The sequence below is a fragment of the Hyalella azteca genome, unplaced genomic scaffold (assembly GCF_000764305.2).
Source record: "Hyalella azteca isolate HAZT.00-mixed unplaced genomic scaffold, Hazt_2.0.2 contig11426, whole genome shotgun sequence".
In the NCBI taxonomy this organism is placed as follows: Eukaryota; Metazoa; Arthropoda; class Malacostraca; order Amphipoda; family Hyalellidae; genus Hyalella; species Hyalella azteca.
The window spans coordinates 139076-157777 of record NW_025941425.1 but is presented as its reverse complement, the minus strand read 5'-3'; the positions used below and the strand labels follow the sequence as shown (position 1 = coordinate 157777).

At 38.5% G+C, this 18702-nt stretch overlaps 1 protein-coding gene across 1 annotated transcript in view; it reads right to left on the bottom strand.

The window, feature by feature from the left end:
• Window positions 1-10391: 10391 nt before the first annotated feature.
• The window catches only part of LOC108677348, an 86015-nt gene continuing 77704 nt past the window's right edge, over window positions 10392-18702 (bottom strand). Inside the window, exon 6 of the mRNA XM_047882827.1 lies at window positions 10392-12132. Within this exon, the coding sequence (XP_047738783.1) occupies window positions 10886-12132 (1247 nt within the window). The 3' untranslated portion in view covers window positions 10392-10885. The remainder of the gene's footprint in view (window positions 12133-18702) is intronic.

Sequence of the window (18702 nt, the reverse complement as noted above, 5' to 3'; positions counted from 1 at the left end):
CTAACACAGTATATATATATATATATTAGTGTAGTTAGGCAGAAGTTCTTCATTTATACAGTTCATTTATATATATTATATATATATATATCCGTATAACTCGCAAACGAAGGCAAAATTGAAAAAATTGTAACAAGCTAAACATCACCATTGGGAGGTTAGGTTTCTATATGCAAAGTTTCGTTCAAATCTGTTCAGTATTTTAGAAGAAATCTCTGGTACCCTGCGAATTTGAGTACTATTTTGCTGTTTAAATCACGAATGAGGGAAGAGAGAAAAATACTCGCCAACGAAGGCAAAACATAAAAAATTTTCACGAGCTAAACATCACCATTCAGTATTCAGAAATTCATATTCAAAATTTAATTCAGATCTGTTCAGTACTCTGGAAGAAATGGCCAGTACACTGCAAATTTCGGAATGTTTCATCATATAACTCACAAATGAAGGCGATATTAAAAAAATTGTCACAAGCTTGACATCACCGTAAGGCCATAATGAATGTGTACCAAGTTTCATCAAGCTACGTTCAGTACTTTGGGAGATATTCCAGGTACACTGGATTTGGACACCGTCCGTGAGAGCGGCCATAAATTTGTCCGAAACGTACCAGACGTCGAACACCACAGCAGAGAGTATTTTATGCAGCAAATGAATTTTTGCAAACTTTGCTGGAAGTGAGATTATTGAATTTTAGAAAAAAGGCGGGATAATTCAATGAAGGGTGGTAGGAGAACTGCAATCTTGATACTCAATGGCCATTTGTACTATGATAACCTACGTAACAATTTTCATATGATAGTTATAATTTTTGCACATTCAAAGTACACATAACGCACCCAGATTTGGACACCATAATTGCTCAAATGAAGCAAAAATAAACGACAGACCATTGACTTATCTTGCAAATATATATATATTCATATTTTGTATCACATAGTTTAATTACGCTCTGTAATTATGCCGTATTGACCTAATTTGTATAGTCCATTTACATGCATTGTTATTAGGTATTGATCGTGTCAATTTTACTGGCCGGGAGGATGTCGGGAATGTAGTCCCAGCATTGGCATGCAGGTTCGTACTGTTGACGTACAGGTTCATACCTTACTTGCCGCAACCAGTCCAGACTCCAGTCATTCATTAGAAGGCATCGATGGCACATCTAAAGCAATGTTGCCTTCTTTAGTTTTGTAATTCATGTCCGGTTGAATTGTGATCTATGAATGAATATTCATAACTGTGCTGACTCTTAGAACCTGAGTTGACGCGTTAGCAATCTAGTTAACTCATATCCAACCACAACACAATGCGGATACATGTTTGTGTGTACAGTGTACGGTCAGTGTGATTATGTAATTTGCGTTGCCGCGCATCCATACTTAAACTATTTTAGCATTCTAAAAGTACGGCGCACGGCGCATTTTTTTACCGGCATAGTACGGCGCACCGCGCAGGTCGATAAAATGATAAAATAAATTCCCGCGCACCTGGCACATCTTCCTGACCATGGCATGCTTCAAATGTTTTAAAATGAAGTTTTATTCCAAGTGTCCCTAGTAGCCCCGTTTGACGGGGCTACGTACTCAGGACACTTTTTTTGCTTCTGGCACCTTACGAATAGCATATGGAATTTTTTTGGAGAAGCCATGTGATAGCCCTTGCAAAGAGCTTTGAAATGAGCCTAAACTTGTTTACGAAATGTTTAATGGTAAGAAGTTATGAATGAAAAACGTTTGAAATTGTCCCGAGTAGCCCCGGTTGACGGTATCTCTATTGAACGCTAAAGCTTAAAAAGAACATCAACACATTATAAACTAAACCTGGACTATGAGCAAGCAATAAACACCATAATGAGAGCCTGCACTTACAGTTGGTCATTTGGATCCTGTTGCGCTCCTATCCCACTCGCAAGACCAGGAGCAAGCTGTGGCTACTAGTGGGACAAGTGCACTGCCGCTGCTAGGGGGAGTCCCTCTAGCAGTGGCAGCGCGCTCGTCCTGGCAGGAGGAGCGCGCTGCCTCTGCTAGTGGGACAATGACAAGCAAGCTACTGCTGCTGCTGGCCTGCTCATTTTCCACACACAGGATTATGCAGGTTTTCGGGGAATTTTCCCACGCATAATGAGTTTTAAATTTTATTTTTGCGCAGACGTCAGCGCAAATTTTGGTCATCTATTTACTCCGCGCAATTGTCGGTGCAAATAGTTTGCCAAAGAACAGTCAAACAGACAAAAAACTCAAAATATTCAATATGCGTTTAATTATCCTTCAATAATATATGATTTTCCTTTATATGAAGATTTCTTTAAGTAAAAATCTAGAAATCTATTTTAGAATAAATTATCTACAAATTAACTGGAGCCTTTGCTCTAACGCAGTAACGTTAACCGAGGTTTGGACGGAGGTTCTAAACTTCTACTGGTAATCACTAAATGCGTTTTTAGTGGTGTCCCATATTACCCCTGACTCTGGATGGAACCTTCCACATATGTTCACGATCAAGTTATATGTAATTTATAAATGATTATTGGCCATTTAAATTCACGCAATCAAGGGCCGCAGGGCTATATTTTTTTAAATTGAATTATTAGGCTTTGGGTATGTAGAAAACACACCTCCCAGCCTGAGCACCAATTGAATTTTGATTTGAGTCACTTCACTCCAGACTTATTTTCTATTCTTGCCTCTCTGCGTTTGAATGCATCACTTCCACATGTTTCACCAGAGCAATGTGGCAGTACATTGTTGAAAGAAGAGTAAAATTGGTTTCAGATGAACATTCACTACCCGGCCACCATATTGCAGTTCAGCAAGTAACGACCAAGATGTTGAATGACAGTAGTGCGGCTTCTTGCTGGGATGTCCCCACCACCAAGAGCCATGGTAAGATCCCAGGGAAGAGACAGTCCTTCCAGTTTTGTGCGGAAATCCCTTCGTTGTTTGGTGAATTGTGTGCAATGTAGTATAAAATGGCTGACTGTGCCCTCAACGGCACATGCTGAGCAGTTACTTGAATCTGCCATGTTGAATCTGGCCAAGTGAGCATTTACACCAGCATGCCCCATGCGAAGGCGTGACACAGCACATTCAACTGAGCGTGGCAGCATTCCATAGTCCACATAGGTAATAGCTTGCCCTAAGCTCCATCGAAAGATCCCCTTGCCTGTTTCCTGCACCTCTGCTGACCATCGGTGCATCCATTCCTGGTTGATGAGGGTTTTTATGGTACAGATCCACTCCTCAAAGCACACTTGAGACCTTGCTGTACAATTATTTGAATGTGCCATATTGGCTACTTTGTCTGCAACCTCATTCCCATGGATACCACTGTGACCCCGTATCCAACAGAGCACCACCTTGTCAAGTCTTTTGATCAGCATCAACTTGTGGATCTTGAACACAAGTGTGCGATGGGAGCGTCCAGATGTAGTGGTTAGAATATGCATGGCAGACCTTGAATCCGTCAAAATTAAAACAGGCTCTTCCTTCAGAAGTGTATCTTCAATGGCCAGCTGCATGGCCTTGAGTATGGCAAACAGTTCAGCGCCAAGCACCGTGTGCACTCGTCGGAGCAACCAGCCAGTTGCCAACTGAGTTGATGGTACAAAGAATCCAGCAGCAACTGACCCATCAACAGACTTTGAGCCATCTGTGTAAATTTGGAAGTGTTTTGGGTAGCGCTTCCTCCAAAAGTCCGTGAAGCAGTTCTGAATGGATTGATCTGGCATGTTATTTAAGAAATTGTCCTTGACATTGAGAAGAATACTTGAGGCAAGGTCTGCTTGAGGTGGGATTGGGCTTAACATGGGCAAAGCAGCACGTTGAGGGAGAGTAATACCCAGCTTGTGGAAGCTTTCACGGGCTCTGATGACAAAAGGTGTGTTGCTGTAGGTTCCCTGGTCAGTGAATCCCAAAATGTTTGGTACAGAGTCACCTGCAGGCATATACAGATATCTGATGACCCATTTTATGAAAAGGTACAGGAAACGAAGTTCCAGGGGTGCAACAAAGCTTTCAACTTGTAGAGAAACTATTGGAGTGGTACGGCGGGCTCCTTGGATGTATCGAAGAGCAGAGTTTTGCATAGTTTCAAGTGCCTTCATCAAAGACTTGGAGATGTCCCAGAAAATTGTGGAGCCATACTCCATCTTGCTCCTGACAAAGGCGACATAAATTCTGCGCAACAATTGTCGAGATGCACCCCACTTCACAGAGCCGAGCGCTCGAAGCACCTGCACTCGTTTCAAACAGGCAGTACGAGTTACCCTGATGTGCTCCCGGAATGTAAGGTGTGGAGAATCAAAATAGACTCCCAGCACCTTTTGGCAGGCCACATACTGTATATTTCTATTGCAGACTTTGAGTGTGGTTGCAGGGGCAGTACGATGTGACGTAAATATCTGGTAGGTACACTTNTTGTGCATTCTGCACCAGCTGCTTCCTTGGATTGTGGAGTGTGTGATGTATTCACTTCAGGGGACTCTTCTCCCATAGACTGGTCCTGTTGAGAGGAAATTTTGCTGCCAGACATCCACTCCTCCTGCAATGCCTCACTGGCCTCCTGTCCAAAAGCATTTCTGAGGAGACTAATCAAAAGCAAGGTTCTCTCTTTTGTTCCCTCATTTTGCAGGTTTAGCTTGAACACTTCATTCATGAATTTTCCCAGTCTGATAGTGAACCCAGTTAATGATGCCCTTATGGTTTTTTCTAAATGCCTCTCAGTAGATGCAAGTTCCTCCTTCATTATCTTCCTCAAGCTTGAGTGGGAATTTCCATCGATTTGGTCAGTCACAGCAGCCGCTGGCAGATTGGAGCTAGAGGCTCTTTGGTTCCTTGGTACTCGCTGCATCTGTGTAGATCCGGAACTCAAATAACTGCCTTGAGATTGATGAACATCAGCGGTCGTTATCACAGGAGATGTAAATGATGAGCGTTTGTTGTTGTTGTAATTGCCCATCCTGGCAGTGGCGACTAGGGAGGGGGGGGTGATAGGTCAGTTTTTCCGGGTACTCGGTACCACTACCACTGGTAGTTCTACGACCATCACTGGCTTGCTGACCCGCCAGAACCATTTGATTGCGTTACACAACACCCTGGACAAGCCAGGTACTCATTTATCAACCAGAGTTGGATGAATGGTTGAGTTGACCACGAGCTGAGCTTCCCAGTAGAACTTGTCCTCAGTGGGACTCAAACCCGGGCGCTGGGTGCGAGAGGCAGAGTCTCTCACCACTGCACCACCACAGCTCATGAGCGTTTACTTGTCACAGAGGGAAAATGAGTAGCACTTGGGCCTGCCACTTCCCGGCCCGGGACTGCACCCCGTGCACCAGACTCAATTTCTTTGACAGCTTCGGCGTAAGTGCGTCCATTAGCACGCAGTTTTTCTACTGCAGTGGCTTTTGCAATGAGTGGGCACTGGGCACTCCAATGAATTAGCATGATGGGGGCCTTTGCAGTTAGCACAGCACCTCTCCATTGATGTACACACAGAGTGCTCGTGGCGTGAGGACCCGCACAAAGAAGGCACCTTCGGGGTGACTTACATCCTTCAGCAAGGTGCCACAACTTCTGGCACTTGTAGCATCACATTGGTGGAGCCACAAAAGGTTGCACAGGATAGGATACATATCCTATTTTCACTCTGCTTGGTAGAGTTTGTCCCTGAAATACAACCTTAAGAGTAGCAGATGGCTCACATTTTCCATCGCGAAATCTGTCTAGGCGCACAATGTCCACAATAACAAAGTCACCAGCAGTGGCAATTTCTTTTATTTCATCTATGTTAGCACTGGGATCAATTGGACCAAACACTCCACAGACTCTCACATCCAATCCAGGCTGATAGCAACGAACTGACCACTTGCCAATTGTTGAAACTGCAAGGAAGTTGAACATTTCTTGACCACTAAGTGAAGGCAATTCCAAGGCTATTAATTGTCGACGCGGATTTGTCCGAACAATTAGGTCACTAATGGCTCCAAAAGGCGAGTCCCTTATGCCTTTGGTCAGGCCAATTGGATCCTTCAGAAACGTTATGGCATCAGGACCCTGTGGCTTCACCAAAATAGTCTGACCAGACCCAGCACTTTTCAGGGTAGCATTTGATGGGAGTTTTATTCCAGGTCCACTACTGGATTGGAAATCCCTTGACATTCCTTGGCAAATGGCAAGCCATCGCTACACACTTCACTTTTGTACCAACAAGATTTTCTGAAGACCCACTTGTTTCCCATGGTCAGGAAGATGTGCCAGTTGCGCGGGAATTTATTTTGTCATTTTAACAACCTGCGCGGTGCGCCGTACTATGCTGGTAAAAAAATGTGCCGTGCGCCGTACTTTAGAAAGCTAAAATAGTTCCACTAATTTAGTCGACAATATACGCAAGTATATTGACTACGCGAGTCGAACTGACAATAATAAAATGTAAGACATGTCCGGGTTACTTCTGACTCTACCGCTTGTCAAGTTGTCCGCCTTGTCGGATACGGAACGTACGGTAATCGTAAACTGCGGCTATTATACATACGAAATGTAAACAGACGGTGTTCAGTGTTGCCATATGACTTTGGAGAAAATTTCTTCTAAAATAAAGTTCTAGATTTCTCATTCACCAAATTTCTGTATCAAGAAAAATCATATATTATTGAAAGATAATTAAAGGCATACTGTACTGAGTAATGTGAGTATTACGTCTGTTCCTCCAATCCTCCACAAACTGCTCGTGCGCGGCAGCGCAACGTAGAATTGATGGCCGGGATTGCGCGAACACGTGCGCGAAGAGAATCAATTTTCATTACATTGCGCCAACTGTGCACAGCAATAGCTTAAAAAAAGTGAAAATGCGCGGGAAAATTCACGGAAAACATACATCATCCTGAGTGTGGCTTGTTTCCCAAACCCTGCATTTTTGGCTGGCACCAACATTCACATTTGGGAGTTGCATCAATGAGACTATCTAGATCTGAGTCCATAGTGGCAAACCAGTGGTTTTTTGGAATCAGTTCATTTTTAATTTCCTCATTTACTCAAGATTTTAACAGATTTCTTATGTATGATAATTCTGGTATCCAAGATACTTTACTGGTCTACTTATAGAACTCAAAAATGAACTTGAGAGTTGAGGGAGAGTCTAAAAAACTCTCTGCTTTGCCACCATGGTGGCAGGGAATTATTGTGAGTACTTATCGGTCCACCGCTGTGCGTCGGTCTTAACCCTTCGCAAGGCCCCATGCCCTTGGCCCTTGGGCCCCTCTTGCAAGTTGTAATGGTCTAAACTCAACAGTTCGACCCCATCCCCATGGTCTCATCACAACTCCCTTTAGAAATATGTGGAGTTTCGAAATTGATCGTAATAAATCAATAAATATTTGAACTGGGAAATTCCTTAGTTACTTACGTTGGTTCCACAATGATATCAATGACGTAAAAAATTACAATGACATTGGTTAAGAACTTAAGCCTCAGCCATGATTCTAGCTTTGCTAAGTCCTTACACTCTTACCTCGTAATTCATGATGTTAGAACTTCGATATTCAAATGTTGAATATCTGTCAAGTGTCAATATCACAATCAAAATTATTTCACAATCAGAAATATATTATAATATCACAATCGAAAATATTATTCACAAATAACCATCCATTTCAATGCCGAACTGGACTCCCATCTTCATGCTAGCCATATGTTTACATACGTCACAAACGGTGACGTATGTCGTCCCACGGTGACGTCACACACAAGAACACGTGGAGACGAAAAAAAAAGCAATATTTCGCTGCACCACAAACAAATAAATGTAAATAATTGGTAATAGAAAAGTTTTTCTGGAACATTTTGAGAGACTGTGCCTAAGCAGAATATGATATTAATAAATTATTAGTGAAGATACTAACAATAAAGTAGTTGTGCATTTGATGGCCGCTGCTAGCGCTGGCATCTGAATACGGGCGTGCCACCTTTGTTTAGAATTCGAACAATTCAATATCTCACTGCAACACAAGTCAATACATTTAAAAAATTAGTAATGGAAAATATGTTGCTGGAACACTTTAAGAGACCGGACGTAAACAGAATACGATATTATTATATTAATAGTGAAGACTGAACATACTAACAATGAAGTAGTTTATTTGTTTGCCGCTGCTAGCGCTGGCATCTGTAATATGTGAAGCTTCTATCATCATCTATGGGTAATTTTACTTCTATGGGTACAACTTCTATGATCAATTTGAATCATAAACATTTACCTAATGCAAGAAATTGGCAATCAATAATTCAAGGTTATTTTGTAAGTTTTGTAACAAGGGAAGACTACATTAAATACGAATTGGCAACTTATGCTAAAAAATGCACTGAAACTGGGAACAGCTGTGACAATAGGTGCCAGAAAGCGCCATCGATTCATTTGTCATTTTTTATTTCAAATCGCTTTCAGTTCTTTGGACTAGGAGCGTAAATTTCAGTGTAAAACCTATTAAAAGTTTAAGTTTCTACGTGGATTTTGATGCTTTGTTAATGTTAACAGCATTATAATCAATGCAGAAACGTACATTTTTTATATAGATATTAAAAATTTAGGCTCTTTGACTCGTATACTATGGCCCTATGGGTCTAGGATTTCAAATGGATGCATGTGTTCAAATTCAAATAAGGCCCGCCCACTGCCAGTGTCAGCTCAGCTGACGAACCGTCCCTTTCTTCAGAAGCAAGAAAGCTTTTGCCGGGTAAGGTTGTGTTACATCACTTACATGATCGGTCCTCGGGTCCGTAAAGAAGTGTCGATCGGTTCAAAATGACATAAGACCAGGTTCTTTTGAATAACCTATAGAATTGCACCATGTAAATTGCCACTATGTCTGAGTCCTCAACAATAGTACCCTGAGGCCTGAAGTCTCATTGCCCTGAACATCCATTCCATCAATCACAAATCACAATGACCCCTGAGCCAGAGTCAGCTGGAGGGCCAAACCCTGACCCAGTGCCAGCAGCAGCAAGACAGTCTGAGTCCATACCTAACAACAAACAACTAAACTAACAAAAAGATGGCAACTTGCAGTCAAAAGGAAGGAAGTAGAAGAGACTGAGAGAGTAGAAAAAAAAAACAAAAAAAAAAGAAAAGGAAAAAAAAACGAATGACTGACTGTCACTGACAAACCCTTGTGAGAGAAAGCCAGTCGTGTTACTTAATGACTTTGGTCTGTAAAATCCTTCAAAAATTAACTCTAAGAGAACTTTTTTCAGTAAATCAATCAGAGAGCGCAAAATGGCACACGTGCTTACACAACGAACGCAACTAACTTTCTCCTGCGCAGGGCTATAGCCTATAGGCTATAGGCAGCCAAGATGTTTACTCGATGGACCATAGAACATAGATGCCGGATGGAGCCTTGGAGGCATGGAGCTAGAATGAGGTGCAGGCTAAAACCCATACCTGAACCACTTGAATATTATACGCTTTTCTCCTTTTAAATAACTCTAAATAAAACTATAACTGTCCGTCATTAAATAATGCTCAATAATTCAATGAACTATTTTGTTTGCTATTTTTGAACTATGTTACGCTTTAATATCGGAACAATTTGTTTTATTTATGTATAGATAGGTCGAAGAAACATTTTGCAGTGTTTGAGACGATCCGATGGTTAGTACATAGGAATTGGATGCGTGCTGACACATGGTTGAACTATATAATGTTGACCCACGAGAAGTTCCGTCTTTCAGTTCAGCTTTCTTGTTGCGTCACGTAGATCGAGAAACGTAAACAATTTCATGACGTAAAAAAATCCCATGACGGATTGGTTGACTGGTTTGATCGAATCTCGGTGATTGGTCAATGCCCGTGACGTCACTGATATCAGTGACGCCATGGGCGAACAACACACTACATCCGCAAAAATTGGCTTCTGATGGGTCAACCTTATACTAGTCCAACCATGGTGCTTTAAACCTTTAAATCGATCATTCACGCTGCAAAATCGATCATTCACGTTGCATGAAAGCTCTTTTACTTACGTCAAAAAATTTAAAATTCACGTCACACTCGGCAGTTAACAAAAGGTTCGGCTGCATTGACAATGACACATCAGCTCATCGTTGTGTTAAAAATAAATTAGTAACTTACAACAAACCGGAGCCTTCGAGAGTAAAAATTGACGAGAAATGCGTTTAACTTTCTACTAGTCTCTTATGAGAACATTGTAATAGTAAGTAATCGGAACAAACGACAAATTAGTCACTCTGAGATTTGGTCCAAATCGGTAAGTTTTTAAATCTTTTATACAAATCATATTTTTATAACTTTGCCCTTAAGCGGCGGAACTAAAAAGGAATAATTGAAAAATCGTAATGATAATGATATTTATTTCTATACGAATACCACCGTAAGGAAACGTTTTAAAATTACACGATACACGATATCAACGACACAATTCAACAAATCGACATTTCCGCAAATTATCTTCTAACGTAGCACAGCAGAGTAATGACAAACATAATTATTAGTTCAAACCCGTACCAGATCAACATGGTTGTGCATGGTTGGGTGTGCATAACTACCAGTAGTTTTGTAGTGGCAATTATTTAAAGATAAATGCAAGGCAATTAAAATGTTAGTGCATTTTAATTGCCTGGCAGTAACGCGTTCACAGATAAATCTACATATGCTTCGATTGCGCACGAAAATCTCTAGCTAAAGGATATTATTAAAAGCTTCATTATGATTTAAACATCAGTTTTGCGATGTGATGATGGTTGGAGCAGTGAGTTGAGAGATCGACACTCGCCGCTAGCTGAAAAAATTATTCGATGTCTTAAATCGGCGACAAGCTAAACATTGCTAATCTATAACGCTGACCTCAAATTATATCATTTTAAATACAATTCTATTTATGAGCGGCATAGTTGGACGTTTTGACTGTTAAATCTGCTTCTTGTGCGTTCATTTTATGGAAGCTGCTCATGAGGTGCTGCTTGAGACTGCGTCGCTGCGCTATAAGTCGGCCACATAACGGACACAAAACGCTCTGTCGTGACGGACTGACGGCCAAATTCACGGACATATCAGCAGCGTTAAGGTACGAGGTCGAGGATCCACGTGACGACGAGTAGTAAATGCTTGAATCTGAAGGAAAAGCGTATCCATCTATGTTATTACCGATGTTAGTTATAGAATCATCTATTAAAAAAATATTTGGGTCTATTTCGACTTCATTTTTATCTTCTATGATTACCAAGTCTTCGCTTTCATCATTTGTTTCTCCATACTCATTCGTCTTACTACCGAGACGCTTTGCTTTACTAATTAGAGTTGGAGGAATTTCATCTTCAATATTAGATTTAATGTAATTTTTTTCCAGCTCTTTTGGACCAGTTTTCTTTAACTTATAAACGGGGCTTATGTTTATGGCATTAGAAAACAATGAGTGCTGCAAAATTTCTGGTATTCCTGTAGGAAGATCGTGCGTTCTAAACTTGAAAGAGTCTTCAAGGCTGACCTTAGGTTTGATGCTCTCAGCAGTATTTCGACACGGCAGCACGAAAGATTTGTCACTCTTCTGTAAATGAAGCGATTTTTTGTGAGAGATGCAATCTTTTTCATTCTGTTTCATATTAAAATTTAATTCTTCGGACGGAACCTCGAACTCCTCTTTGATAATCACTTCAGCCAAATTTGACAATTCTGTGGAATTATTTCGAGTGCAGTAAGTATTCGAAAAATTTTCATTTCCCTCTAAATTTTCGCAGTTCGGCAATTTTTCGGTCTGTTGGTTAGGTTCAATTTTGGTTTCTGTGGACAATTCAGACGTGCCTTTCAGCTCTGGTAAGCCATCTTGAATGAGAACATCGTTTGCAAAAAATTTGGCATCAGTAGGTTTGTCATTGAACGTCCTCTTCTCAGTCAACTTCTTTGAATCTGCAAACTCATTTTGTTTGCTCTCATTGAAATTTATCTTTGAATAATTGACTTGAAGATTTGTTGAATGTTCGCCGATATCTTCTTGGAACTTGCATTTGACTGTTGCCTCTTGTTCGTCGACTGGGCCGCTGCGGTGGTCAGCAGTTGATTGTTCAGTTGACAAGGAGTCCACCAGACTCTCCAGGGCGCTCATCGAATCGCCAGGTGTGGTATCTGCCATAAAAAATACAATAGGGATTTTTCATTTAAGTCAATGAAAACACTATACTAAAAGCTTCAATCATTCTAATAAATACTATTAGGAAAAGGCATCATGTGAATATTAATAGGCATTTTTGATAAAAATCGTAGGTTTACGGAACGTGCGCAAGTAATGGCATAAGGAACCATCTATTAGAAAATTTTGACATTTTGTTACTAGAAATTTATGTCGTTCCTTGAGCGTCGGTTGAATATCCTGGAGTCAATGATGAAAAGCTCCATATACACACGAGATCATCACTGATGAATCAGACCCGCTATAATTTAAATAATGAAAATATATTAAATGGTAACGAGATAAAGACAAGTGTAGGAAAATTGGTGGCCCAAGCAGAAAATAATTCTTCTCCAACTAGTTGGTCTACAGAGCAAACACAGACGTAAATGCATGTCTCGGGTCGTACAATCATAACTCGCTAACTCTTACGTAAAACTCGCTATAGTACACGTAGCGACCCAACCACGCGTAGCGGCATGTTTCTCGTCTGTAATTGGTGTATTTAGCTCTTAAGGCTCTATAAGTGATTGATTGTCGGAGTTACAAACGCGTAACTATTTGTGACAGCGCGGACCCTGGAGTGAAGCATTCCTCCCGAAGTCAATCCGAGAGCAATGCTTATTTTAAGGAATAAAGGAAGTATGTTTATCAACGAGCTCTGTACAGATTTATCCAAACTGAAACGAAATTAAAAAGTGTGGATGAAAAATAACAAAAGCTGTTATATCAGTTTATTCATTATGAGTGTTTTAAAACAAGCAGAAGAAACCATCAGCTGAGTAATATTACTTGATATTATAGCACGTCAATTCCGAGTTTCTGACTTTTATTATATTAACGCATCGTCAATATTAAATATTGCAGAGGATATTAATGAAATTTTGGTTGGCGGCTACACATGTGAACAGTTGAGGAAAAATATGAATTGCACGATCGCAGGCCTGTAAATAAATACCTGGTTAAATTGTAATAAATATAATTATTACGGTATCTGATTACAGAATTTGAAAAATATTTTAAGGATTCTAGAAGGAAATTTTTTGCCACTTATTCTTGAAGGTTCAAATGAGTTAAAGTAAAATTTATTTCTTTTCATATTCAATCAGGTGGTTAACTTTAATTGAACGATGAACATGAATAACACTGAAATGTTATTTATCAGGGAACCTCTAGTCTTGATTAAACAATAACTCTAATCTTGACAGCATATTGTTTTATTGAAGTAGTAGCAGATACGTGATGAAAAGTGTAGTAAGCGATTCAGAGGTATGCTACGATGCAGAGGTATGGTAGAAATCTCACTGAGGTATGCTACGATGCAGAGGTGTGGTAGAAATTGACTGAAAAATGCCACGATGCAGAGGTATGGTATAAATGACACTGCAGTATGAGGCATGCCACGAGGCAGAGGTATGGTTGAAAAGACACTGAGGTATGCCACGATTCAGACGTATGGTTGAAAAGACACTGAGGTATGCTACGATGCAGAGGTATGTTATAAGTGGCATGGATGTATGCTACGATGCAGAGGAATGATAGGAATGACAAGTGATGGCGGATGTCAGAATGAATAGCATTATTAATCTGCAACAATTTTTCAAATGCTTTATGAGGAAAATTATGATGACGCTATAAGAAGCACTTTCTGTTAGAAATTTTCTATGTGATTTTCATTAAAATTGGCATAATTCGATTCCAATTATAATGCATTTATTATCAAGATTAATTATTGAGATTCTGCCTTTAATTTCTAAAATTTAATTGCTGACACAATATTTCAACACAGGATATTGATTCATGTATCAACTTTTTTTTCGAATATCGATCAGAACAAAATCAAGATGAGAGGATGACATCAGGCGTTAGACAAACTGATGCCAATTTGAAAAGTGAGTATCATAATTACCGAATAATAATCAGCATCGATCATTAAATTATAAATAGAATCAACTGAGTTAACTGACATTAGTAAAGATACATCATCCAAGAAAACATGTATCATCCTATATTTTTTGCTTGTATCAAATGTAGTTTACGTCATTTACTAGCTAAATATAATCCAGTATAAAACCTCACTCCAATCATGACTTTTAGAAGACATTTAAATTATTCTTAATGTGCTTTGGGACGAGGAAAATAATGTTCAGACATAATGCAACGAATTTGGATTAATTAACGAAAAGAATAGGATTAAAAGTTTCGTTTGCTATGGCGGATAAAAAACGGATGGAAGGTTTCGTTATTCTAAAATCGTTTGCTATATGACGGATCTTTGATGTGTTTCGTTATTTATCGTAGCTGTGCTACGTAGTATGAGCTGGTAAAAATTCGAGCTCCTGCCAATTGGAATTGATTAAAAGTGAAGAATATGAAGCTTTTTCTTGTTCAGAAAACATTAGAATAGTGAAAATACCTGTATAGGCTTCTTAGTTGATTGTGCACATTTGTAGAACAAATTAAAATGGTTTGAAGCGGCTCTAGCTTGGCAAGTGCCAAAAATTAATAAATGAATCCTAAAATTCGACATAATGAATTTATATAATAATATTGAAACGTCATCCACATCATCATATGCATAATTTCATCGGCGTGTTCATCATCAAGCCATAAAATCGAACTACAATGTTTGCCATTAGATGAACTACACTGTGCATGACCAGCAAATGACACACTTTAAATATTATATTTTTACAAAAATTTATGAAGAGTCTTCAAGCTTCGATTCAATTTCGTTATTATTCGAACAAATAGTGAAAATTAATCTATTCTTCGAAGTCGAATGTAAAACAAAAACGAAAATGCGGATAAGGGAACTTAAGAGTTAATCCTCAGCCACAGGATGTCAAGGACTCGCTGATGGCAACGCATTAATGGCAATGGCTCCAATAATAAATTTCAATGGATTTAAATGCATCAGGTTCAGTGCAATAGAAAACCTGACTATCTGAAAGTCTTCAGGGCTGTTGAGGCTACAAATCTAAATCAGTCTAATTTAACGCTTTAATTGTTCAACTCCACGAGCTGCTATAAAATTTTGATTAGCAATACTTTCGAAAATTCTCCTCCAAAATAAGTATAAAATTTTACTGTGATTTGTCGATGAAATTCTTCATGCAGACAAATTTGAAGAAGTGATGTAATTTGGGGAAAGGGCATAAAAAAGTCATGATATCGTTTTTCTCTATAAAAACTACGAGAAGAGAAGCGGTCTCTTCGCTAGCTACTTTAGGTCGCTGCGGAGGTCTTGCACCAAGCCTCCGTCAGTATGGCACCATAGTCTTCGAGGTAATATGCAATAACGCACTACTTCACTAATCCGCATACTAAAACAAAAAACAGCTGTAACAAAATATACAAGTTGAGCAAATCAAAACATACTAAACTTAACATAATCATAATAAAACTTCAAAATAATCAACAGATGAAAAAATTAAGCAACCATGAATGTACATATGCCATGTTTGTAGACATGATTAAGTACGGTGTCTTAGATATACTATACCCCTGTCAGAGTTTCAACAGTCTGCAAGCTGGATGACTTTTAGGCACATAGACTACAATTGATAAATTAATACACCATGAATTTTACAGATAATATGCTGTTGATTAACCATCATCAATGTCAACACATTCATGGCCCAATGATTTCCGCATATTGTGCACCGATCTTCAGAAGCGCACTATATATTCTCTTCAACTGTGATGTTTATAATAATGATATAATGAATATTATTTCGAAGTTGTCTTGATATTCAGTTAATAATTACAATAAGAGAATACATTAACTCGTCTTGCGGAAGACCTATATACTCAGATGCACATTTTTTTCAGGAATGAAGATCTTCTAAAACTGCGGCCAAGTTCGGTTTGTAGACTTGAAAATTTGAGCAACATTAATGTTCTTACAACATCGCTTGCAGACATGAAACTACCACACGAGCCATGAATTTAAATCATACATGAGACATTATTGATTGCAATGAGCATCAATGAAAAGTTATCTCGAAACAAAAGCTGTAAAAAACTTCATTTGAATAGTTTTTAAATACGTAAATAAATGCAGACAATTTTATAACAGCAAAAAAGTATTAAATGCAATTAATATAATATATTGCACTATGCAAACGGAAAAAGAGACTATTTAAACTTATCATAACATAAACGGAATGGATTACAACCGATAAAAAATAAACGCAGCCCAAGATAAATGACAGTAAACGTTTTCAAGTTGAACATCATCTGAATGTCATCGTTGCAAATTATCATAACGCGAACGGAATGCAAAAATTATAGGAATACAATGTTAACTTACATAGAAAACCTCAAATAATGTCTTAGAAAGTTAAACCTAAAGTAAACCATATTTGCTGGAGGCAGATCTGGCAAAAACAAACTTGCTGTAAAAAATACGGCGCGGAATGTAACCTAAAAATATCATAAAGAAACGGAATGAAATTAACAAATGGAACATAATTAAAGCGTGGTAAGTAAATAATATTAACAAACCGAGATATATGAATGAAATGTAGCAATTCTGTAATCATCGATGCGAATGAAAGTTTATTGAGCGACACAAACTCCTATCGCAAGCATGTATAATTAAATTACTTCGCTGATATCTAATGGTATGAGAGCAGAAGCTTTTCTCGATCGCTTGAACATAAAAATGAAATCTTATGTTCCGACTTAGAATTTAATTACTTTTTTTTAGAAACAATGTACGACTATAAACATGCATAGAACCTATGAATCATTTCAAAAGTTCGGTATTCATGGAAAAAGTCGGTGTGTGGACTGCTGGTAACACGAGTTGATTTCGGTGCAAGCATTCATCAAAAAACAGATGAATGCACTGGCAATGAATTTGTCTACATCCATCGATTATGAATCAATTACATTTACCAATAAATAATCTATCGAGCTACATTCACTAATAATGAATAATGTTACGTTTAACAATATTGAAAATAGATGGCCCCTTAAGAAAATAAATCGGTCATTATCCAATTAGAGCTTTATTCAGAGTTGTTAATTGTGTTAGAACTGTGGGAAATTTTGTTATTTTTATGCAATTCGAAATATCATGAATTTAACATAAATTAAAGAGGCAATAAAGGGTTTTGAAATTTTGCCATTTTAATTTCCTGCAACGTTCGTAATTCTATTTTACGACTTCCCTGGAGTTGCGTTGAATGAGTAAAGAATAAGTTTTAGATTTATATCGAATACTTTAAACTTTAATCTAATCAAAGTTTATGGAATCTTTCGAGACATAAATTCCTTGCTGCGTTCAACTCCAACAAAGACAATTTATGATCAAATCTTGCATTCCGGACAATTTATATCATCTAATCTATTCCTAATTTGAAAGTATTTTTCGCTAGAAGAAAATTAAAATCTCTTTTTCCACCAAAATAAGGTCAAACAAATCGATTTCAAGGATATCCGAAACAAAGTCTACGAACTGAGAGTAGCTACAAAGCAACTAAAATTCAATAAATTACTAAAAAAAGCAGCAACTACAAACGAAAAGCAAAAAAATGACAGGTAGAAAGAATGAGCAATGATTGTTTAACGTTCAGAGAGCACTGGCATCGATTGGGGTATGTCTTCTCTTAGAACTCGCGCACATTGACTTTTACGCTGACTTCAATTTCTATGATCCTCTACTAATAAACACTACGATTTCTTTCTAATTTCTACGATCATTTTGTCATGAGTGGACTAGTTTCGATAGCAGCGTCGAAGCAGCACCGGGAGACAATGTTCAACATAAATAATGCAACATCACTATTTCCATGTTAACAGTTTATAACTAATACACCTTCCGATGAGTAAAACTTAAACTGACTACGTAAAATATCATGGATGTAAATAAACTTAAAACTGCGGCACATCTTTTCGGTTGAGACCTTTCTGTGAAAGACTCGGAAGCGCATTTTTATGGCAAACGACCGACAACCCTTTAAACTAATGAAGCACCAATATTGAAAGATTGTCTTACAAGCCGATAACTTGACGGCGCATAGAAGTTGTCAATTGCTTTGCATCGAAGTATGATAAATCGGCCACATAAACTTTACTCTGGCATAATGGCTCGGCTACCTGGCACTAGCGACTGACTTTCTTACAAAGTCGACGCTATGCCAATTTTGACATACATCTTTTATATTCGACGCTATGCTAATGTTGTCATACTTCTTTCAAACTCGAAGTAATGCCAATGTTGTTACACATCTCTCAAACTCGACGATATTCCAATGTTGTCATACATCTTTAAAATTCGACGTTATGCCAATGTTGTCATACATCTTTCAAACTAGAAGTTATGCCAATGTTGTCATACATCTTTCAAATTCGACGCCATGCAAATAATGGCGTACAATCACACGGTCGTTAGAAATCAGAATCTTCAAGATTATATTGAGCTTTTTTACCCAGTGTGGTTGTTATTCGACTTTGCTGTTGTTAGCTCCAAAAATATTTGCATTAGACTCACGATATTATTACAGAGATGCTGAGTC